This window comes from Coenobita brevimanus, chromosome 14 (genome assembly GCF_032717465.1).
Source record: "Coenobita brevimanus isolate Jiangsu-jjx chromosome 14, ASM3271746v2, whole genome shotgun sequence".
NCBI lineage: Eukaryota > Metazoa > Arthropoda > Malacostraca > Decapoda > Coenobitidae > Coenobita > Coenobita brevimanus.
Window position 1 is genome coordinate 58,939,360 of NC_136967.1, and position 24,777 is coordinate 58,964,136.

Consider the following 24,777-nt stretch of genomic DNA (forward strand, 5'->3'; position numbering starts at 1 on the left):
TGAGTGTGTGTATGCGCCAACGCAAGATCGTGCTAGAAGAGTGAGAGAAGAGATCTGGACAAATGTAGAAGTGTGCATGGAAAAGTTTGGAAGGAATGAGAGAGTGTTTTTGATTGGTGATATGAATGGTAAAGTTGGGAATGTGAAGGTGGATGGAATAGTTGGTGAGTGGGGTGTGCCTGCTGAGATAGATGAGAATGGGAGTGCGTTAGTGGACATTTGTGCTGGGAGGGGGTTGGTGATAGCCAATACCCTCTTCAGGCATAAAATGATTCACAGGTATACATGGCGAGTGATGAGAAGGGTGGGTGGTGAACTGAATGAAAGGAAGGCAATGATTGATTATATGTGTGTGGATGAAAGGCTGCGAAGATGTGTAATGGATGCAAGAGCTTATAGAAGTTGGGGGAGTGGACTTTCTGACCACTACTTGGTGGTGGCCAGAATTAGGATTCAAGTAAGATGGAGGAATAGAAGAAGGGAAAGATGAGAGGAAGGAGTAGTTGCAAGGAGAGTGGAAAGGTTACAAGAGGATGTGAAAAAGGCAGAGTATAAGAGAGAAGTGGAGGAACGATTGGGCAAATATGAATTGGAGCAGATGGGAGACGTGGAAGGTGTGCACAGGATATTTACGGAAGAAATATGTGCAGCATGTGATGTGGTGTGTGGAAGGAAGAGAAGACAGAGGGGGGTGCAGGGAACAGCGTGGTGGACTGAAGAGGTGAGACAGGCTGTGGCACAAAAGAAGAAAGCATACAATGAATGGATGAGAAATAGGGGTGTGGAAGAAGTTGAGAGGTGGAAGAGAGAGGTACATGTAGAAAGAAAGAGAGAGGTGAAAAGATTAGTAAGAGAGAGTAAGAAGAGAGTGGATGAGGAATTTGGAAGGAATCTGAGTGTAAAGTGGAGGGATTGTAAGAAAATGTTCTGGAAAGAGGTGAAAAGAGTAAGACAGGGTGGAAGTGAAGTTAGCAGGGGAGTGAAAGATAAAAATGGTAGATTACTAGTGGAGAAGGGAGAAAAAGTGAGCAGATGGACAGAACACTTTAAGGAATTGTTGAACATAGAGGATGGAAGCAATGCAAGTATAAGTGGCTGGGGAATGGCTGGGAGAAGGAGGGAGGTGAGAAGACAGGAAGAAATCAGTAGGATAGAAGTTGTGGAAGCAATGAAGAGTGTTAAATTGGGGAAAGCCCCAGGAATTGATGAAGTGTGTGGTGAAATGCTGAAGCATGGGGGAGAGATAGTAGTAGAATGGATGTGGAAAATGTGCAGATTGGCCTGGGAGGAAGGTAGAGTCCCGGAGGATATAATTATTCCCTTGTACAAAGGAAAAAGAAGTGTGTGGTAATCATAGGAGCATTTGTCTTCTTAGTATAAAAGGAAAAGTGTATGGTAGGATACTTATTGACAGAGTTAGAGAAAGAACAGAGAAATTAGTTGGAGAAGAACAGGGAGGCTTTAGGAAGGGAAGAGGTTGTGTAGATCAAATATTCATTCTTAGATCTTTAGTGGAAAAGTTTCTAGAGAAGGGAAAGAAGTTGTATGTGGCTTTCATGGATTTGGAGAAAGCATATGACAGGGTGGATAGACAAGTATTGTGGAAAGTGTTAAGAATATATGGAGTAGATGGGAAGTTGTTGAATGCTGTGAAGAGTATGTACGATGGTGCGAAGGCTGCAGTGCGTGTGGATGGTGAACTAAGTGAATTTTTCTCTTTGAAAGTTGGGTTGAAACAGGGATGTGTCATGTCTCCATGGTTGTTCAATCTGTACATGGATAGGGTAATAAAAGAGGTACAAGATAGGGTAGTGGATGTTGGAGTGGCTCTAGTGAGAGAGGGTTTGGAAACTCCCTGTACTGTTGTTTGCAGATGATACTGTGTTGTTGAGTGAAGACGAAGGGGAGCTGCAAGGCTTGGTGAATGTGTTTGGGAGACTGTGTAAGAAACGGAATCTAAAGGTGAATGTAGGGAAGAGAAAAGTGATGGTCTTTGAGAGAGGTGAAGTCAGTGAATGTACAGCGAGGTTGGATGGTGAGGAATTGGAAAATGTGAGTACGTTTAAGTACTTGGGTAGTGTGATGAGTAAGGATGGAGGTTTGGAGGGTGAAGTGCTTGAAAGGGTACAGCAGGGAAGAAAGGTTGCTGGTTCTTTGAAAGCAGTGATAAGAAACAGGGAAGTGAGCACGGAAGTGAAAAAGTTACTACATGACAGTATTGTGATACCAACTCTAACATATGGAAGTGAAGTTTGGACGTTGTTGGAAGGACACAAGTCAACAGTGAGCGCAGTGGAAATGAGTTATTTAAGAGGAGCCTGTGGAGTCACATGGAGAGACAGGCTGACAAATGAGGATATAAAGGAGCATTGTGGTGTGGATGTGGATGTGATAGGAAGCATTAGGAGGAACACACTGAGGTGGTTTGGCCATATGGAGAGGATGGAGGGTGAAAGACTGACAAGGAGAGTATATGTGAATGAGGTGGAGGGGGGGTATAGGACTACATAATAAATAGATAGATAAATAGATAGATAGAGAGACAGATAGAAGCAGGAAGTCAAATGATGAGAAGGTGTTGTGTTTGCGAGAGGCGAGCAGCGCTAAACGCTTACACGGGGGAAAGCTGACGACAGCGGCCAGTAAGGAGATGATTCATAGCTGTCAGCAGTCCTCTCGTGAGAAGGTTCTGTTGCCATGAGGAAGGTGCGGGACACACACACCCTACTACACGAGATTTCAGGAAAGAGAGTTTGAGAAGGAGACAAGCGACCCTATAGAGAGGTCGAGACGGAGATTAGCTTGAGAACAGAGAGAGAGAGAGAGATAGCGAGACAGGGAGGTAGCTACCCAGGACTTATACTATTATACCTGCTTAATATTTCCAAGACAAATAAAGATAGTCCCATACTATTCTTTACCTCTCCCGTCACTACATGACATCTGGTGGGGAAACTACTACAAGATATAAAAGCCGCTCGACCACAAGTCTAAAATATACTTGTCTACAATTAACTACAAAGTCTTTATGACATTTGGTGGCAGCTGCGGGACACACACACCCTACTACACGAGATTTCAGGAAAGAGAGTTTGGAAGGAGACAAGCGACCCTATAGAGAGGTCGAGACGGAGATTAGCTTGAGAACAGAGAGAGAGAGAGAGATAGCGAGACAGGGAGGTAGCTACCCAGGACTTATACTATTATACCTGCTTAATATTTCCAAGACAAATAAAGATAGTCCCATACTATTCTTTACCTCTCCCGTCACTACATGACATCTGGTGGGGAAACTACTACAAGATATAAAAGCCGCTCGACCACAAGTCTAAAATATACTTGTCTACAATTAACTACAAAGTCTTTATGACAGGGGGAGAGAGAGGGGAAGGCCGAGGATGAGATGGAGGGATGGAGTGGATAGGTATATGAGAGAGAGGGATGTGAGCTGGGAGCAGGGCAGTGAAATGTTGGGGGACAGGGTGATGTGGAGGCGATTTGTTTGTGGTCACCCCGTATGGGATTAAGGTGTCTCGCAATAGATAGGTAGAAAGATAGCCTTCTGCTACTCCCAGCCAACCTGGCAAAACTGGCAATCTACACATGCCCTGACATGGCATGCAGATGGAACAACTCTTTTAACTACATTAGAAAAGCATTTTCACCAAAAAAAAAATACATCAACAGCTTAAATCACATTTCCTTCAATTTACATCATCATCATCATCATCTAACCTAGTGTTGCCCCATGAGGAGTGTAGAAGCCTGGGGCTAGGCATGCAGGTCCTGACATTTAAAATGAGAGTGACCAGCCTCACCCATCCTTGAGTGGCATTAGGCGAGCAATAAACCCCAACCATCCCTTGGATATAAACCTGCACCAGCTCAATCTGACTGGAGTGCCTTCATCATTCATTCACTCATCATCCAATCCTACACTGCCCCATGAGGAGCATAGGGGCCCTGGGCTAGGCAAGTTGGTCCTGACATTAAAGGTGAGAGTGACCAGCCTCACTCATCCCTAAGTGGCATTATGTGAGCAGTACACCTTAACCACCCCTAGGATATAAACCTTCACTGGCTCAATATGACAAGAGTGCCATAATTACCCACTAAACCACCAGGAGCCAAAATTTGGTTATATGGTTACCACCCAGCATAGTAAATGGTTTCCTGGTGTACAGAAAATAATTTGGCTTGTCACTCAATGTAGAGTCACCCACAGGCAGAAGGAAGAGGGAAGAATGAAGGAAAGAAAGACAAGAGGGAGTGTATAGTCATCCGTATGCAGAAGGACGAGGAAAGAATGAAGGAAAGAAAGACAGAAGAAGATGGAAGGAAAGAAGGATGGAGAGAGGAATGGGCAAACACATAATAGCAGCATTACACTGAGTGAGCAGATGGTGAGCACCCCCTCCCCCCCCAAAAAAAAAAAACTTGCAAGTAAGTGTACAGTGACTGAAATGCCACACTTTGTACACAAAAGCATACTGTAAACAAGTATGCAGATTGTGACAGTTATGTGCTGTCACTGCATAGGTTTAAATTTCCACCAGAATGTTTGTCAAGTGATGAAGTACCCGGTAATTAGCTTAGAGATTGGTTAGAGATGTGAGATCGTAGGTATACACTGCCAATGGAGACCTGTTTGCTTCCTTGACTGTCTCAAAACATAGGTATATTTGTTTTTTCCCACTCACTTCTTGCAGTCACAATTCAATGGTTGACTATCTGTGTTGCACATGTACCAAAATTACTTGAGATTGTGAGTTTATGTAGGTGGAATCGTCGCACCTGTTTGGTGAAGAATTACACCCCCCTTTAATTCTTTATCAAACAGCCATGGCCCTTCCTGATTTTCTATTGAAATTGGTCCTTCACAGGTTACATGATATTATTCCTGGATTACCACAACTATCAGTAATGGGTATTTAAATAAACATACTTCTGAAAGCTATAAATGAGGATTTAGAATGCGTGATACACTGACACATCCAGTCGGAGCAGTGGCAGGTAAATAATGGGGCCAGTTGGAGAGATCGTCCTCACTGAGTCTGTAATGGTGGGCACTGGGCAACTCTGGCTTTTTTCTCACTGCCTTCAATCCTCCTTATTACATCAAACTCTTAGGTGTACATTAATGTTGGCTTCTTCTTCCCCTTCCTCAAAGAAGTCCTAGGCTCAGGAGGGTTATGATCTACCATGGTAACAATGGGTAGGTGGAGGAGGCAAGGAGGGGTGAGGAATCCTCTCATAAATCAAACCGGAACCACATTTTGTCAACAAAGAGGAGACAATGCACTGAACTGGGCGGGTGCCAGGGCTTACGTATGCGCGCCCTTCATGCTTGGTGTGGGAGGGAAGCGCTGTGATTGGCTTTGAGAAGTGCTAGGCATGAATATGATTGGTTTAGTAATTAACGGCTGCCTAGACACACGGACTTTAGGCAATGGTGACGCATACTGCACAAGGCATCAGAAAACCTTCACTTTCGAGGCTGCATCTGTGAATTTCAAGTAATTTCCACGATTTACTGATGTTGCAAACTGCTGCACGATGTTACTGCACATTAAGAATCCACTATTTAGGATTGTGCGATCTAGGAGATACTGTCGTACGTGTGTGTGTGTGTGTGCGTGTGGAGAAAGAGAGAGAGAGAGTGAGAGAGAGAGAGAATTAGATTCATTCTCACATGCTTTCACCACTATCTACCTTAATGTAAACATATGAACCACACATCCCCTATCATGGCTAAAATACCTATGTTCATCACTGACCAAAAGTGCTTCCTTACCTTCTCTATTATTATTTTTTCTACATGCCCTCCCTACAACACTGCAAACTTACCACAGGTTTTGCACACACTCTAGTCACCTCTCACTTACTTTTGTATCAAGGCACAATCAAAGCAATTTTACACTCCACGGGCACAACTCCACTCATCCAAGCCTTTTGACATATTCCCCCAAAATATTTCATCCCACTGTCTTCATTACATACTGTCAACTCCTGCTGCCTTTCCATTTTTCAAAGGTGCTGAGGTACAACTGCTATGAGTGACCAAGCTATACAAATTCATATGCCACACAATAACTGTTGAAATAAAAAACTAACCGTCAAAGTTTTAAAAGCCTTCTTTGCTGAAGTTTTACTGAAGTCAAACATCTTGATATTTGTGTCTCTGCTTCCCGAGATTAGAACCTGCTCCCTCGGATGGAATTCTAGACATGTAATTTCATCAAGATGATCATACAGGGTGCGTATGACTGGATGACCCACAACAGCATCAGGATGAAGTTCAACTGCATCAGGGTCACTCTTGGCCAGCATTCGATCCACATCCAGGATCTGCAAAGGTCACATATGGTATTAAAATAATGATAATAATGATAATAATTCACTTGATGTAGTGCTGCTCTCAGGTGCCAACCCTTTCCTCTCTTCCTTCTTTCCATCCTTCCTCTTCTGTCCTTTTTCCTTCATTCTTTCCTCTTTTTTCTGTCTACAGGTGACTCTACAATGAGCAACAAGCCAAATGGTTTCCTGTACACCAGGAAACCAGTCATTATGTTGGGTGGTAACCATATAACCAAACTATGGCACCTGGTGGTTTACTGGGCAATTAAGGCACTCCAATCGGACTGAGCCAGTGCAGGTTTATATCTAAGGGGTGGTTCAGGTTTACTGCTCACGTAATGCCACTCACAGCTGAGTGAGGCTGGTCACTCTCATCTTACATATCAGGACCAACTTGCCTTGCCCCAGGCTCCTATGTTCCTCGTGGGACAACACTGGATCAGATGATGGATGAATGAATGAAAATATAATAATAACTTTTTTTTAGGGCGTCGGGCTATAGATAGATAGATATAGACAACTAAAATCATTTATGCTAATCTTCATTGCCAGTTACTGGTCAGTCTCATTATACAGCTGAGTTACATTCATGGAAAACTGATCAGATAATGAATGGGGATATAGCGATCATGTAAGCAAAAATGGCAACTGGATGGAGCAGCTGTGGCGTCAACCTGAGAATCAAACCTCCCCATATTTCCCTCCATCAGGCCACGCAAAGGACCCAGGTCCATCCCTGATGAGGCACTGGAAAGGGGCACTAGATCCCTACATGGTATATGTACTGCACTGTACCTACAAGATGGCAACACAGCAGGTGCTTACCTGTAGCTAATGGGTCTGTTCAGCCAGGCAGACCAAGGTAATGCAACAACAACAACCAGTTTTGCTGCTGTTTCACTATTTCATTTTAAAAATTCAGAAACCTATGTTTGCCTACCTTGATGGAAGCATCAACACTTCCTGTAGCCACAAGATTCCCATCAAGTGAGAAGGCTGCAGCACGACATTTGTCCTTGTGTGAAGTAACATATGCTGTCTCATACATGGCTGGCTCAGGGGCACTAGTCTGTGGCTCTGTCTCATACTCTAGGTCCAGCCCCGGTCCCAGTGTATACTCCAGCCTGTTTAATGGACGTTCCAACTCTGGCAAAGTAAGCAAGTGACTTTATTACTACACCGTAAAGTTTATCACTCATCACTTACGACCTATTAAAAAAAAAAAAAAAAAAAAAAAAAATGATGATGCAATGAGGAAACGGAAAGCAACGGGTCATACATATATTCATCAATCATTTAAGTCTTCATTATACTCAGCACCACCCAACAGGCAATATTATTTCACAAAAGTATTTGTCACAGGACTGTCACTCCTGCAATGCTTGTGAGATAGAGATCATTCCCTAAACTATGCAATTAACCCAGTAACTGCAACTCTGAGAAAAAGTCATACAAGGTTCATAGAAGTGATGAAGTATATGTGTATCAATTTTCAGATCATTATGTGCCACAGTTTAGCCACTACAGCATCCTGAAGTTAAATTTTTTTCAGGAAGCTAAAGAATTACATAATTATTTATTTTCAAATACTGTACCAATTTTATGAGTATGAGATGAAAGGGGGTAAGATGAAATATGGGGAAGCAAAATTCCGGGTCAGTATATACTACTCTACAGTTCAACTTCAGCAACCAAAATCAAAGCCCAAGCACTTCTATTTTAAGCCCAGCTCATGTAATGTATGTTGTGGTTCTTACGTTAAAAACAATGTGCAGCCAGCTGTGAGAAGGATCCTAGTTCAACCCTAGTGAGGTATGTCTACCACAAAGGAGAACCTGGATCCCTACAAAGTGTATGTACTATGCTGTTTCTGTTGGATGACCCCACAGAAACAGTTGCTTATCTGAAGCTGACAGGTCTGCTAAGCCAGACAGGCCGAGGCTAAACAACAACGTACTGTACTGCCTTTGTCATCTCCATACATACAGTACTTCATCCAACCATCTCCATCATTTTCTTTCGTGATTCTTAACTTCCATATCCTGCACTTTCATGCATACACTATACAGTACGACATGTAAAAATCTATATCTTTTTTTTTTTTTTTTTTTTTTTTTTTTTTTTTTTTTTTAATGCGAGGAAGAAGGAACCAAAGGCCATGAGCCCGCAGTAACAGTTCCCTCCAAGAGAAAAACAAAATACAATAGAGAGCCAAATTCAAGATCCGATCATTTTGAGATGCCTGGACACACTGCGTTTGAAAGACTGGAGATCATAGGCAGCAGGAAATACAGACAGAGGGAGACAGTTCCAGAGCTGACCTGTTGCATGAATGAAAGACTGGGAGTAACGGTTAACTCTTGCATTAGAGAGTTGGACAGAAAAGGGATGAGAGTTTGCTGCCAGACGGGTGCTACGCGCCCGTCGTGAAAATGGAAGGAATGCAAGCAGACAGTTCAGAGGAGCAGTGACCATTAAAGTAGCGATAGAAAAGAGATAAAGATGCAACAGTGCGGCGAAGAGACAGAGGTTGAAGGAGTCAGTAAGAGGAGGAGAGTTAATGAGACAGAAAAGCCTTTGACTCCACCCTAATGAGAAGAGCTGTATGATGGGAGCCTCCCCACACATGAAAGTTGTACTCCACACAGGGGCAGATAAAACCCCTGTATAGAGTCAACAATTGTGCAGGGGTAAAGAAAGAGCGGAGTTGGCTTAGCACACCCAATCTCTTGGAAGCAGATTTTACAAGAGATGTAATATGATCTTTTCAAGATAAGTCCCGAGTAAATGAAACCCCAAGCATGTTCAAGGATGATGCAGGATTAATCTGAATATTATTAAACATTAGTGGGTATACCTGTGGAAGATTTTGTCGGGTTGATAGGTGTAAGAACTGAGTCTTAGAAGCATTAAAGACAACCATATTATTTTTACCCCAGTCAGAGATATGAGCCAAGTCAGACATTAGGTGTGCCATAGCCTCATCCCTTGTTTCTTGAAGTAACTGTTGAGATGGGCATTGCGGGAACCGAATGGAAAGGTGAAGGGTGGAGTCATCAGCGTATGAGTGGATAGGGTTAGATGTACAGCTTAGAAGATCATTGATGAATAAAAGGAAGAGAGTTGGTGATAGGACAGAGCCCTGAGGAACACCACTGTTGATAGATCTAGGAGAAGAACGATGGCCGTCTACGACAGCAGCTATAGAACGACCAGAAAGGAAGCTAGCGATGAAGGTACAGATAGAAGGATAGAAACCGTAGGAGGGCAGTTTGGAAATTAAAGATTTATGCCAGACTCGATCGAAAGCCTTTGAGATGTCAAGTGCAATGGCAAAGCTTTCGCCAAAGTCCCGAAAGGAGGATGACCAGGAGTCTGAAAGGTAGGTGAGAAGATCGCCAGTGGAGCGTCCCTGACGGAACCCATACTGACGATCGGAAAGAAGGTTGTGATAGGAAAGATGCCTTAAAATTTTTTTATTAAGAATTGACTCGAAAACTTTTGAAATACAGGACGTTAAAGCAATTGGACGATAGTTGGAGGGTTGGGAGTGGTCACCCTTCTTTGGGACTGGCTGAATGAGAGCAAACTTCCAGCAAGAAGGAAAGGTACAAGTTGACAGACAAAGGCGAAATAGTTTGCCTAGGCAGGGTGTAAGCACAGAAGCACAGTTTTTGAGAACAACAGGAGGGACCCCATCAGGCCCATATGCCTTGTTAGTACTGAGGCCAGTAATGGCAGAAAATACATCAACTGAAGAAATTTTAATGTCAGCCATGAGGAAGTCAGAGGGGGGAAGTGATGGAGGAACAGCACCGGAATCGTCTAAGGTGGAATTGGAGGAGAAAGTCTGTGCGAAGAGATCTGCTTTATCAGTAGAAGAAATAGCTACAGAACCATCAGAGTAGAAAAGAGGAGGGAAGGATGATGAGGTAAAGTTGTTAGAAAGATTTTTGGCAAGGTGCCAGAAGGAGCGGGAAGAATTCGAGTTGGAGAGTTGAGAGCATTTAGTATGGATGAAATTATTTTTAGTAGAGCGAAGAACAGACTTAGCACGATTCCGGGCAGAAACGTAAAGATTATGTGATTCAGGGGTGGGTTGGCTCCGGTACCTTTTGTAGGCCTTCTCCTTGTTGCGGACATATCATTCCATTTTGTTTATGAAGGCTCCAACATGCTTGCATGCATCAGCCTTGTCACCTAATTGCAGCTCTCAACGCTGCTCAATCTCTGGCAGCCTCCCTATTCAGTCCCTTACCCCCGAGATCACATTCTATGACCTCCCCCCGGGTCTTTTTCAGTCTTCCTCTCACAACCCTACCCCCCAATGCTCACACTTCTCACTTTCCACACCCAACCGTCATCTCCCATCCTCTCCACATGCCCAAACCATCTCAGTGGTTTGGGCATGTGGAGAGGATGGGGGACAGAACTTAATCATCCCCCATCCTCTCCACATGCCCAAACCATCTCAGTGATTTGGGCATGTGGAGAGGATGGGGGATATAACTCAATCATATCCATTATCTCTATATAACCATACCTCTGAAGCAATGTCTCTTCTATTATTTGACCAACAAACTTCCCTGCCATACATTTTTCATGAATCTTCATTTTCTAATCCTACTCAATCAATGCAACCCACATACTCCCTAACAGTTCCATTTTCAATGATTTACAGTCCTGCCTTCATGTTCCTGCCATATGGTACCAGTGTCACATCAATATGCTAAAGTATGCCCTAACATACCTTAATGAAGTGCTCTTCAAGCCACTGTAATCAGTTCAGCCTTCTCAGTGCCATCCATTTTACTTCCTTCTGCCACTAAATTCTCAACTTCCTTTACACATTTATTACATCTTTTTTTCTATCACCACACTAGATACAAGTCTCTCTCATTACATCTTTTTTTTTTTTTCTATCACCACACTGAGATACAAGTCTCTCTCTCTCTCTCTCCATTCAGCAGAACTTTCTTTTTTACATATAATCTTAACGATATGATAATGCTGATTTCGTGTGTGCAGTGTGTCGGGGAGAGCATTATGGAGATTGTCCAGCGTGAAAGGACTGAACTCGCTGGTGAGTCTCTTGAGTGTGTGGAAGAGTTTTGTTATTTGGGACACGTTATATGCTGGAGGTGGGGCTGAAGCTAGCTCTGTGGCAAGAGTGAGGAGTGGTTGAAAGAAGTTCAGGGAGCTCTTGCCTCTCCTGACACTGAGAGGACTCTTCTTCCATGTTAAGGGATCTTTTTGTATGCGGCATGTGTTAGGAGTGAATTACTGTATGATGGTAAGACATGGGCAGTAAAGGAAGAGGATATTCTCATGCTCAAACATATAGAAATGACAATGATTAGGTGGATATGAAATGCGTCCCTGGGCGCAACGCATGCAGGGGCTGGGTTTACGATGGAAGAGTTGAGAAGTAGGATGGGATTGGAGTGTACTGGTATTGTGATGAGGAGAGGTAGATTGAGAAGGTTTGGGCAGGTGGAATGGATGGGGGATGATAATTGGGTGCAGAAAGTGAAAGTGAAAATGTTAGAGGGCAGCGTTGTGAGAGGTAGACCGAAAAAGATCTGGGACAAGGTCACTGAATGTGACCTCAGGGATATGGGACAGAATAGGGAAGTCGCCAAAGATTGAGCAGCATGGAGAGCTGCCATTAGGTGACCAAGGCCAACGCAAGAGAGCATGTTGGAGCCTTCAAAAATGAAACGAATCATCATTTAACTCATCATTAACCTTCAGATCTTGCTACTCAGACATTCACAATCACAAAACTCTCAAATTACATAATCTGCAAAGCTCCTCTTCATCATTATGGCAATCCTTTTGATACCATCTGATGCAATGTGCCTCTAACCATGGCCAAGTGCTGGTCAACTCCTACCCCTTCACTCAAATCTCGTTCTACAGGAATGTGGTTATATCCACCACAGCATGGAATGTTGGCTCGAATATAGTCAAATATGGCATTAGCTGTCACAGCATGTGTCATGAGACCGCAAAGGTTCACTGATGTGGGATATGGTGGTGTGTGATGATGTCAGATTATGGTTTGGGTGATAGTGCAGTCTGGGTGAATGGTGGTCTGAATACTGAAGTGGAATCATGGTACAGTGCTGTAAGGTAATGGTCTGGGTAATGGTGTAGTCTGGGTTATGATGTAGTCTATCTCTACACATCATGTAACACAGTGTGTTTTTCATTGTTTGGTGCATTTAAGGCCGCTCTGAGGTGGTTGGGGCAGTCTTTGAGGGGTCATTAGCAGTGACTCTGGGGAGCTCTGACCATAAGCCACTTTTCCTAAGTAGGCTCTATATTTCCCACAACATGGATTCCCATTTTGTTCAAGTTACTGTTGAATTAACTGTGTGGCAGGAGAGCTGACTGAATATACAATAGACCCTGGTTTTATGTGGTTCAAGTATCTGTGAAAACTGCCACATAAATGGAATTGTGCAAATTGTTATCCCACAATTTTCCCAGTCCCTATTGTGGCCCTTTTGAAAAATGTATGGTACCCTCACCAAACATGGATAAAGACACAATGATCATCATTAGACTTAAGTAGTGAATCAACAAGAATATAATGGACCTGTAATTTGTGGAAATTTTACTCACATTGATACTGTATATGATGATAGGACACCTGCTTCAGGAGGAGTGGTATTTGAGGCTATAGGGCTGGAGGAGGGGGAATGAGCAGTGCCACTAACCTCATGAGGGCTCAGGCTAGGCTCTCAAAGACTATGACATCAGTGCTGAGATACTATCATGTCACCATGTGGTCAGCTACTGGTATTTTACTGTGCAAACTGTGTTGGTCACTACACAAAATGGGCTGGTGTAGAGGCTGATTGTAGAGGTTGATGGTGGCACACAAAATGTACTTCATGCAATCAGAGGGCAGACAAAACAAGGGCCTACTATACCGAACAATCATGTTAACGTAATACATCCTTGTCTTACATTAATGCTAAAAGTGTCACTGACCTTTCCCACTTCCACACTATCGGTAATACTGCATACAGGGATTCTGCTGCCGTTAATAAACTCTCTCCTACACTCAAATTATGTCAAATGTGAAAATGCAGGTATACAGGAAAAAAAACTTTCCTGTATGATATGCATATACAGTTTCAATCCCATTCTGAACATCACTGGTATTTTTATTTGGTTGTCCACAGCTATGATACTACATTCTATAAACTTAATGCAACGATTCCTCCCCATACCATGCTCATGCTGAAGACCTAAACTGATAATATTCATGAGACGGTCTGAGGGAGACACTGCTGAAGCCTCCTGTTCCACTGCTGCTGCCAGCTCCTGTGCAAAGTTCTGATGGCCATCATAAAACAACTGGCTGAAATAAATTTACAAATGTGGTTAGAGGAAAAATTCATCATTTTGTACAATTAATGATAACTGCACTAACAGACATAATACAACTGTGTAATATACAGCACAGTCAAGTTGCCTAAGGCGCGGCTAATTGGTTCTGGACTGTGCACGTGCCATAGAAAACCGTGCCATACAAATAACTAAACCTATGGGAAAAATGGGATTTGGTTCTGGACGTTCGCCCTTTTCACCCCACTCCTCCCCATTTCTCCCTACTTTAAACATGCACACAATCTAGCAATCAGTCAATGCATGTATTACACGTAATAGGCACAAAAAACGAGACGGTGATCAGCCTTGTGTCTACCTGCGCAGTACCATGGGCTGCAGATCAAGCGTAAAAATGCTCAGCCTAGTAGACACAGATCAACAGACCGACCAAAACATTAAAGATGGCAGAGGCTGCCTGGTCAAGCACTGATTGAAGAAGTTTATCTGATAAAGTTTATATGCTCAAGTGTAAACAAAACTCACAAATAACACATTTATCATTCCTAAATATGTGATGATGATGATGGGAGGCATTATACTTCATCTTAGCTCAGAGATAGGTGCTTCGTCACTAACCCATTCATGGCGGTTTTATGAAAAAACCTATAAACTAGTCACAATACCCAAAGAATCTTTAATGTTTCATTACTTAACATAATGAATTTGATGAAGTTTAATTTCCTCATAAGACAGAAAAAAGTTCACAGTTGGAGCACTTGCAATTTGTAGCTGAAGTAGTCGCCATCTTCTTTGTTTACAAACAGGGAAGTGCGCCGGCAGGGGAACTTGCCCGCACCATAGGTAGTTTATGCATGTGGTTTTGATTTTGGGGGGTCTGGCACTTTGTCATGTCACAGAAAACCATGGCACAGAAGTCCGCACCATAGACGACTTGACTGTATACTCACGTATACCCTTACTGATTTTGAGGGTGGAGAGGGTAGTAACTTGGAAATCAGTTATTCCCAGTTGACATGGACATAAAAAAATGAACAAATTACACACACACACACACACACACACACACACACACACACACACACACACACACACACACACACACACACACCACAAAATCCACACTGCTAATATCAGGTTGTGGATTTACAAGATCTTAAGATTCACCAGAAAAATATCTTGTAGGCTATCTGGAAATACTGCTCCTACAACACTGTCGCAAAGAAGTTTACCGTATTGTAGATTCCAGGAATACTTGTAGTTCACTCATTTCGTGGAGGTAGGGTTTCAGTTCAAAAACTGGTCATTTCTGGTGGAAATTAAATGTAACAATAAAAAAAAAAATAATAATAATAATAAGAGAACAACTATAGATTTATCATCAAGTTGGGTATGAGCTGAAACATGCAAATTACAGAAGATCCTGCACCACCCTAGACCCAAAAGATGGTACTGTACTGTATTATCAGTAACTGCACTGCATTTTGGTTGTTACATTTCGGAAAAAACTGAAATAGTTTTTGGTAATCCAATAATGATATTACCTTCCTACACATTTTTTTATTTGTTCAATTTTTATATCCATCTCCATTACAAATTATGTTTTATGGGAAACAAAAAACAAAAATAAAAGAATCACATTATATCACCAAAAAAAGGATTATTCTCATTTCAGCCCATAATCAATCTGGTTCTTTTACGGGTGCTCTATACTCAGATCTCACCGGGGCAAACACGTTTTCTTCTAAAAACACTTCCATTGGAAGTCAATACAGTAATAATGGAGGTGTGGCATTACTTGATTGGTAATCCTTAAGGAGACATAGGACTATTACTTTGCAATTTTCTTCAGCTTTTTCCTTTACCTTAGCTCTTCATGGGATTCTTTAATTACTTTCTGACCGCATTTTCAAGTTCTGATGATTCTATAACTTTTAAAAAATGATGAAAAGCTCTTACAAAGCAGTATCACTTTACAATACCTAACAGTGCCAAAGGCATACAGACGACATCATGCTGTGCACAGACAGATGGATGCCATCTTAGAAAGCCATTTTAAAATAAATTTACCCTTTCAGTGTCTATTTATCCATGCATTACGTTTTCGTTTTCGTTTCGTTTTTAAAGGCTCCATCATGCTTGCATGTGTCGGCCTTGGTCACCTAATGGCGGCTCTCCACGCTGCACGATCCATTACAGCCTCCCTGTTCAGACCCTTAACCCTGAGGTCACACTTAATGACCTCATCCCATGTCTTTCTCGGTCTACCCCTCGTAACCCCACCCACAATATTGACATTTCTCACCTTCCTCACCCAATTATCATCCCCAATCCTCTCCACATGTCCAAACCATCTCAATCTACCTCTCCTCATCACAACACCAATACACTCCAGTCCCATCCTACCTCTCAACTCTTCCATCATAAACCCAGCCCTTCCAGGCCTTGGACGCAGGAACGCACTGCACATCCACCTAATCATTATCATTTCTGTATGTCTGAGCCGGCGAATATCTTCCTCTTTCACTGCCCAGGTCTCACTACCGTACAGCATTACACTCCTAACACATGCTGCATACAAAGACCCCTTAGCACGTAGGGAGAGTCCTCTCAATGTCAGGAGAGGCAACAGCTCCCTGAACTTCTTCCAACCACTTCTCACCCTAGCCACAGAGCTAGCTCTAGTGCCACCTCCAGCACACAACATGTCTCCCAAATAACAAAACTCTTCCACACACTCAAGAGATTCACCAGCAAGTTCAATCCTTTCACAGTAAACAATCTCCACCTGCTCACCCCGACACGCCGTACACACAAAATCAGCATTATCTCGCAGTCTACCTCTGATACCACTACATCTCTTATGCACCCATTTATCACAAACACCACACAAGATGGAATTACTTCCCACGCCCTTGTGGCAAACTGCACAAGGCCACTCTCCCTCATCTTTGACAGTACCGCCACCAACCCTAGATATCATCATTTTTGTTTTATCTGCATTTACCCTTAAACCCTTGTGCCCCATACCATCTATCCACTTTCTAAACCTTTCCTCCGCCTCCCTTCTGTTCTCTGCAATCAACACCAAATCATCAGCATACAACAACTCCCACGGGAGTCCGTTTCTAAAGTCACGTGAAAGGGCTTCAAGTACCATGATAAACAACATGGGACTCAAGACTGACCCCTGATGCATACCAACATTCACAGAAAATCCATCACTCAAATCTCCATTCACTCTTACCTGGGTGTGAGCACCCACATACATGGTCATAACCACCCTAACCAGCCACTCCTCCAAGCCAAGCTTTCTCATTGCCCACTTCACCACCTCTCTAGGGACTCTGTCAAAGGCCTTTTCCAAATCAACAAAAACAAAATAAAGATCCCTTCTCCTACCAATATATTTTTCCTGAAGCTGTCGAACAATGAAAATAGCATCAGTGGTCCCCCTACCTGGCATAAACCCAAACTGCATCTCATCAATTTTCACTCTTTCTCTAATCATACCTTTTAAAACTCTCTCCATTACCTTCATTATTTGATCTAAAAGCTTTATACCTCTATAATTTCCTCTTTCCAGGGCATCACCCTTTCCTTTATACACATTTACAATTACACTCTTCAGCCAATCATCTGGGACAACACACTCATAAATGATCCTATTAATCAGGACACTGACTAAATTCACCCCTATATCGCCTGAGGCCTTCAACATTTCGGCAGTCAACCAAGACACACCTGCTGCCTTCCCCACCCTCATCCTGCCTATTGCCTCACTCACAGTAGCAGTATCAATTAAAGGCCAAGGGCCAGACACTGGATCTGCTGGCTCCAAACCTTCCCTGTCCCAGTCAAACTCCTCATTCAACAACCGGTTATAATGCTCTCTCCATGCACCTTTAATATCCTCACTGTTCACCATTACCCTTCCTTCAGCATTCTTCACACACCGCTCACCTATAATATCCCGATTATCCCTCTTCACTTGACCTGCCACCCTAAATATATTTTTCCTTTCCCCATGATTTAGGTTATCAAGTAATAGTCTCTGTGACTCAGACTTTGCCCTGTATACCTCCCTTCTAGCCCTACGCTTGGCAGCCAAATATTCTTCTTTGCTAACACCCTTCTTCCATTCCCGGAAAAGCCTTCTTTTCTCCTTAACTGCAGCTTCTACACCCTCATCCCACCACCAAGTTACTTTATGTCTTGGTGGTCCTCTTGTCCAACCGCATGTTACATCAGTAACTTTCAAGAAATTGTTCTTGAGGGCTCTGTACTGTTCATTAATGCCTCTGTCTACAGCTCCCTGTTCAGCCACCATTCTCCTCAACTTGCTATAGAAGGCATCCCTTACTACTTGGTTTTTCAGCTTCCATATTTTCCTCCTAGGTACATAAGTCCTCTTTTTCATAACCTAAATTTTTATACATTAACCCAACTTATTTATCCTAATCTAACCTATTTTATACAGCCCTAACCAAACTTGTCCTAAACGAAACTAATCTATCCCTAATTTAATCATATTTTCCCTGTTTACTGACTGATCCACTTCATACTTGAAAATGCACATCTGTACAGTACATCATTACAAAGTCATTGAATTAATTCATGCGTTGGTAAAAATCTGTTAATTTTTAAGAGGTGGTTCACTATCTCCTTAACCCCTACATGGCAACTGACACCAAACTACGTCCTTCCGTACAAGTGCCATGGGTGTCGAATTAGCACAATCAATCAAAGACTGTGAGCAATTATGGGAAGGGAACAAAGGTCAGTGGTATGTTCACACAAACCTACTCTACCATCCCAAGCACTCAGGCAATCAGGTCATCTCGCACATTATTGCCATTGGTTTATGTGTTACTGGCAAGTGCAGTCATTATAAGAATTTCTCCGTGAATCATAGTAAATCACAGGATGGGTTTAGGAAACTGAAAAACATGTTGCCAGGTGTGTCAGACGAGTCTCTTCACATCTGTATGAAATTTTTGTTTTTTCAGAATTTAAAAAAAATTGACCTGGGGCTGGCCCGTGGTGCACACAAATCGAGTACCTCACGGCCATTGAGGGGTTAAGGATTGCCACTTCATCTAGTCTGATGGATCATATACTACATTCTATACACACTACAGCAAATCACTGGCTAAGTTGTTACCTAGCGACTCAGTTTTGCCATGACCTCTGTGAAAGTAACAGGCACTCTCCCATCCCTGTTCTTGTTTCTTCTCAAATGTGACGCTGATAACTGAGGCAGTGTAAAACCTGCAGAGAAAATCTTGAGGAGCTTCTATTCATGTAATTCATTATCTATCTATCTATCTATCTATTGCCAGATGCCCTATTCCTATAAGGTGTGGTCACAAACAAATTGCCTCCATGTTGCCCTGTCCCCTGCCATTTCGATGCCCTCCTCCAACTAACACTCCTCTCTCTCATGTGTGTCTGCTCTCCATTACTCCATCTCATCCTCAGTTTCCCCCTCTACCCCCCCTCCACCTCACTCACATACATTCTCCTCATTAGTCTCTCTCTCTCTCTCTCTCTCTCATTTCTTCCTCTCCACATGGCCAAACCACTTCAATGCATTTCTCCCAAAACTTTCTACCACATCCACATCCTTTACTTCCTCATTTATCAGTCCCTCTCTCTCCATGTAACTCCACATGCACCTCTCAAATAACTCATTTCCACTGCTCTCACTTTTGACTCATGTCCTTCTAACAAGGTTCAAGATTTACTTCCATACGTTAAGAGTGGAAATCAAAGTACTATCATGCAGTGACTGTTTTACTTCCATGCTCACTTCCCTAGTTCTTATTACTACTTTTAATGAACCACCAACCTTTCTTCCCTGTTGTACCCTTTCATGCACTTTATCTTCCATCCTTCCTCATCAGGCAACCCAAATACAGGACAGTAATCCCCTGCCAGTCATGGGGCTCACCAACCGCAGAATTCACTTATACACCATAATACAATATATTTATACTGTATACAAAATCACCTATCGCAGGGCCTTGGTTCACGTACACTCGGTCCACAGCGGCTGCCACCAGATGGCAACAACGTTCTCCCATGCTAGCAGTTTTCCTGCCTTCCAGTTCAATTTGTGTTATTATTGGGAGCAGACTGTGTAGGTGTGTTAAAATCATTGCATCACTTGTCCCATTGTCATCATGAGCCCAAAACGTTAAGTCTAGTGAAGATGGTGAGGGGGAGGAGGATGACAGCGAGGAGAGTAACAAAATGGGGCAAATATACCAGTATGCTTTAAGCAGTATAAGCACCTAACCAAATCAGTTCTTCTACTTCCTGATAGTCTGTTATATTTTTCTATATATACCTGGGATGGTAAATAAATGTCACGATAAAATTGTTTCCACATCATTTTTAGCTCTTCTGCTGTGACACCTTGTTAGATCAGTCAGCATAATGGCAGAAAGAACTATCTTAACCTAAGTGTTTAAGTAAACCTAACAGCCTAGCTTAGCTGTACCTAATAATTTAACCTAACCTAGCCTAACAGCTGGGAATTTAGTAAATGAAATCCACCTTTGATTGCATAGTTTCTTCTATTACGCCGGAAACAAACAATCTTAGGTAGCTTTGGATTATGGAATGTGATGATGATAACAGGGGGGTAATTTTTCAGCAGGAAAAGGTACTGGTAATTTAAAATACTGTAGTCAGAAAAATACAGAAAACAAACTGGACAAATATGATTTGAACTGGTATGGTCTTTCTGCTGCTTAATGTGAAGCATACATTTATAGAAAATGACTATTGCTAACCTTACCAAAGGGGTAGAGTAATCACGGCCAACAGTCTTGCTGACTTCTTCACGGATGCAGATCCCTTCATGCAATGAAGTCTAAAATTCAAGCACAGACTGGACACATTATTAGCTCCATACATACAGATGCAGAAAGATCTCCAGAATAAAATGAAGCAATCATCAATCCTGTGCTACTTCAAGCCATCATCCAAGTCAGCTGATGGTGGTCTCCAGCCTTCCACCAGCACAGCACTCTAGCCAGCTGATAACTTTTGCAATTCTATAATGTTGTATGATAAATCACTTTCTACCATACCGTACTTTTATTTGTTTATGATTACATTTGGCACAGTGCAATAAAGCCCTGAGAAACAGTATATTTTTTTCATATTATACCCCTTTTACCTTCAACCAAAGTTTCCCTAACTCTGTTTTCCCCATTTAAACTTACTTTCACCAACCATGGTGGTTTTGAGGAACCTAACCCACATGGCTGACAGGGTAGCACTGTATTTAAATGCACTCATATTTTTCATTTCCTTACCATGCATTCAATGGTTCACTTCACTCAAAAAACACAACTTTCCTCTTCTGTGCATTCACCTTTAGATTCTGTTTCTTACATCTACCTACCTACAGCCAGACAATACAATCCCTTAAAGGGTGGCCGTTCATCTTTGAATTACAGTACCGGTAATTGTTTTACAGAGAGGGGCACCAACGCTTTGCCTTTTTTTTTTTTTTTTTTTTTAAATATCCTATTCTGGGAAGAGGCTTCAGGGCCTATCCCTATGGCCCAGTAATCCTCCTTGGGGCCCAGTAGTCCTCCTACATCTCCACATGTCACCAATTCGGTGCTAACACCCACCATCCATACTGGATACATGCTATGGCTGTCTCATACAGGAATGGTATACTGGTATTGGAATTAGCGGGGGTACTTCTACGATATCGGCAGGTCATCTGGTAGATCAGAAAAGTCTGCTTTCCATGAAATTCAAATCCTTAAACTGTTCCCTGCCCCGGCTGGCATTCCAACCTGGGTCCATTAGAACTGCAAGCCGCCTCCCTACCAATTCAGCCACCGCCTCCCCCTTGTTCACATGTAGGGAACATGTATGGGACTTGGTCAGTGCGACGAATCACCAAATCAGTGGCCATTGGCCAAATTGGTGCTTTTAATTGGAAAATATTTTAATTTTTATCACCATAAAGAATCATGCGCACCTAATTACCTGATATCCGGTCAAAAAATTGTGCTTCATATAGCTAACTATTATCTGGACAGTATATATATGGGAGGACAGGAATGTGGATGTAATCTACAGGTACTTGGATTTTGCAAAGGCCTTCGACAGCTCTACATAAGCTGAGGGCACTTGGCACTGGTGGAAATCTAGGTAAATGGGTACACAGTTTTCTATCACACAGAAGGCAGCAAGTGACAGTACAAGGGAACATAAGTCCAGTGCAGTGATAAGTGGTGTTTCTCAGGGCTCTGTGTTGGGTCCCTTGCACTTTCTGATTATGGTGGGTGATACTGACCATGAACTAGTACATGCGCAAGCCACATCATTTGCAGATGACACACAAGTCAAAATGAAGATCTAGATCAAGAAGGATGTGGCCCTTCTACATGATGATGTGAACTGCATGTTGCAGTAGGCAGACAAAAACAACATGGCCCTAAATGGGGAGAAGTTTGAAGTGATGTGTTTTGGTCAACTGCATGACATCAAGCACTCGACTCTCTGCCATGTCCATCAAGAATCGTAGAAAACATGCACAGTTGCTCCTCACACACCGCGAGTTCAGAGTATGCGATCCTCATTGTACACGACTATGCAAGGACCTATTTTTTATCGAATTTGTGTATTTTTTAATACTGACGTGAACTGAACTTGTAATAGGCGAAATGGCAGCGAAGAGTGGCCCAAATCCGGGGTTTACCCCGAGCACGCAACATTGCCACCCCAAGAAGCGTCAACCACCAGTGATGGAAAGTGGAGACTTGTCTATGAGCCATTTCTTGGGGAGGATCAAAAGGATGATGTGATGTCTGAGGTGTCAGAAATACACTTTGAAGGGTTTATGAACAAAGTGAGTGCATTAGCAAGTGAAAGTGTCAAAAGTGCTAGTGGCTAGAGTGGTGAGGAAGGTGGTGTGTCGAGTGGTACAGGAGTTGCACACTAGGGTTCCAAGACAATTCGCTGTCAGTCAATTCCCCGTCAAAACATGGACAATTCCCCGCCACTATACTTATTATTAATTAATCAATACTTTAATAACTATATTTCAGGGGGATCCATAAAAGTCAATGTTCAATAGCATAGGCTTTGGATATTATTGATTAGTTGCACCTTTAGTCAATACTGACTAAAGGTGCAACTAAAAATTATATCCAAAGCCTAAGCTATTGAACATAGACTCTGAAGGTTATTTAAGTACCGATTATTATTTAAGTACTGATTAATTAATAATAAGAATACAGGTTTCCCTTGTTTTACGACCGATATGTGTTCCTAGAAGGGCAATCGTAAACTGAAAAATCGTATAGCGAACTTAAGGTTTAATGGGAAAAATAAGGATGAGCTCCTGGACTCGTATAGGCTATAAGAAACCCAACACCCATACACATGATCTAATATGCAATAATAATGATGTTTTATATATTGTAGTGCATCTGAATCACATATGAATGTAAATTTGCAAACATAAATACATGGAACAGCATAAACAACGACATGAAATACAGTACAGTATGAAGAACAGGAAAAATAGTAATATCCTGGACACTGGTGCACACAGACACATGGAGGTTGTAAGCTGAACGAGCGCATAAGTGAGACTGGGCAGTGATGTGGTTTAAGGACAATTTGTCATCAAATCAATTTACTGTCACAACAATAACAAGACAATTTGCCATCATTAATGAAGACAGCTATGGGTGACACTAGAATATAATTCAAAGGCAACTACAGAGAGGAAGAAACAAGTTAATTATGGACTAAAGGTGCAACTAATAAATAATGTCCAAAGCCTATGCTATTAACCATAGGTCTGATGGATCCCCTTGAAATATAGTTATTAACCCCTACACCGCGGGCTTGTTTACCAATAACTTGCGTGTGCCGCGGGGTTATTTGGGCTCCGACAGACTCTCAAAAAATATTTGCCAAAAATCAGTTATTAGTCCTAGAATAATAAAATTACATATGCTTATGGCACATACCTTCAGCTTTCTCCTGGAATGATTGTTGAGCCTTCGTCGGTTACCGTAGGACTTGTGGAGACCTCTGAAGTAGGGTAACGAAGTCTCCACTTTACACTTCCCGACAACCCGTAATATGATTACCACAGCCAGATACAAACACTATAAACACTATTCTACAATTTTCAAGTAGTTTGGGATCCATACTAAAAAAAAAAACACTGTGAAAGCAATGGAAATTACGAGCGCGTCTGATCGTCGCACTGGCACTAGTTCGCTCATGGTAGCCTGTCATTTATTATTCATAAAACCCCTCACACTTTATATTTCTATTACTATATAACACTTATATATATCTACAGTCTTTATCCATAAGTTTCCTTCAGTAGTATTAGTTTATTGTCACTGTAGGGATTCAATTTCTTTCAGTAAAATACGTAGCATTCACTTTCTCGTCCTGTATACTGGCATTGAGAGTGAATGTCACTTTCATCTTCACTCTCATAACTCATAGCATTCAGACATGCTAGAGTGAAACTTTCACTTTCATTACTCCTAGGGTATATACTCGTATTCTTATAATACAGTACTACTCATTTACATTTCTATTTACGTTCTCTATTTTATTTACGTTATTTACATTTCTATTTTATTTACACTGTGTTGTGCACTGTCACTTGAAATAACTTATAAAACTATTTTCCATTGTTCACGTATATTTACATTCATTACTTTCACTTGCTGTTTACACATTATTTACAATTCCACTTGCACTGTTTTACTCAATAGAAAGATCATAGTCACTCTTTTATCAATTGTCAGCCCTTTACCTCTTTCCACACGAGGTTTAGTAGGGGGTAAAGGTCACAGAGCCATTTGCATGGGGGTGAAAAAAAAGGCCTTGAAGTCAGCAAGATGAAACGTACGTCCTCTCACTTCGGAAGATGAGACTACACTGATAACGCAGGGGCAGCCTAGAGGCCTGCTTTAGGGGTTATTCAGAGTTACCAATATTACTTCTTGAAACAGCTAAGTCTAGCACTGATATGATTGGCAGGAAATC

General features: G+C 42.1%; 1 protein-coding gene across 1 annotated transcript in view; it reads right to left on the bottom strand.

The window, feature by feature from the left end:
* CstF50 (cleavage stimulation factor subunit 1 Cst50) overlaps positions 1-24,777 on the bottom strand; it is a 64,659-nt gene that overhangs the window by 34,472 nt on the left and 5,410 nt on the right. Inside the window, exons 2-4 of the mRNA XM_080286245.1 lie at positions 13,602-13,732; positions 7,298-7,503; positions 6,115-6,348 (exon numbers count right to left, since the gene is read on the bottom strand). Of these exons, the coding sequence (XP_080142371.1) occupies positions 6,115-6,348; positions 7,298-7,503; positions 13,602-13,732 (571 nt within the window). The remainder of the gene's footprint in view (positions 1-6,114; positions 6,349-7,297; positions 7,504-13,601; positions 13,733-24,777) is intronic.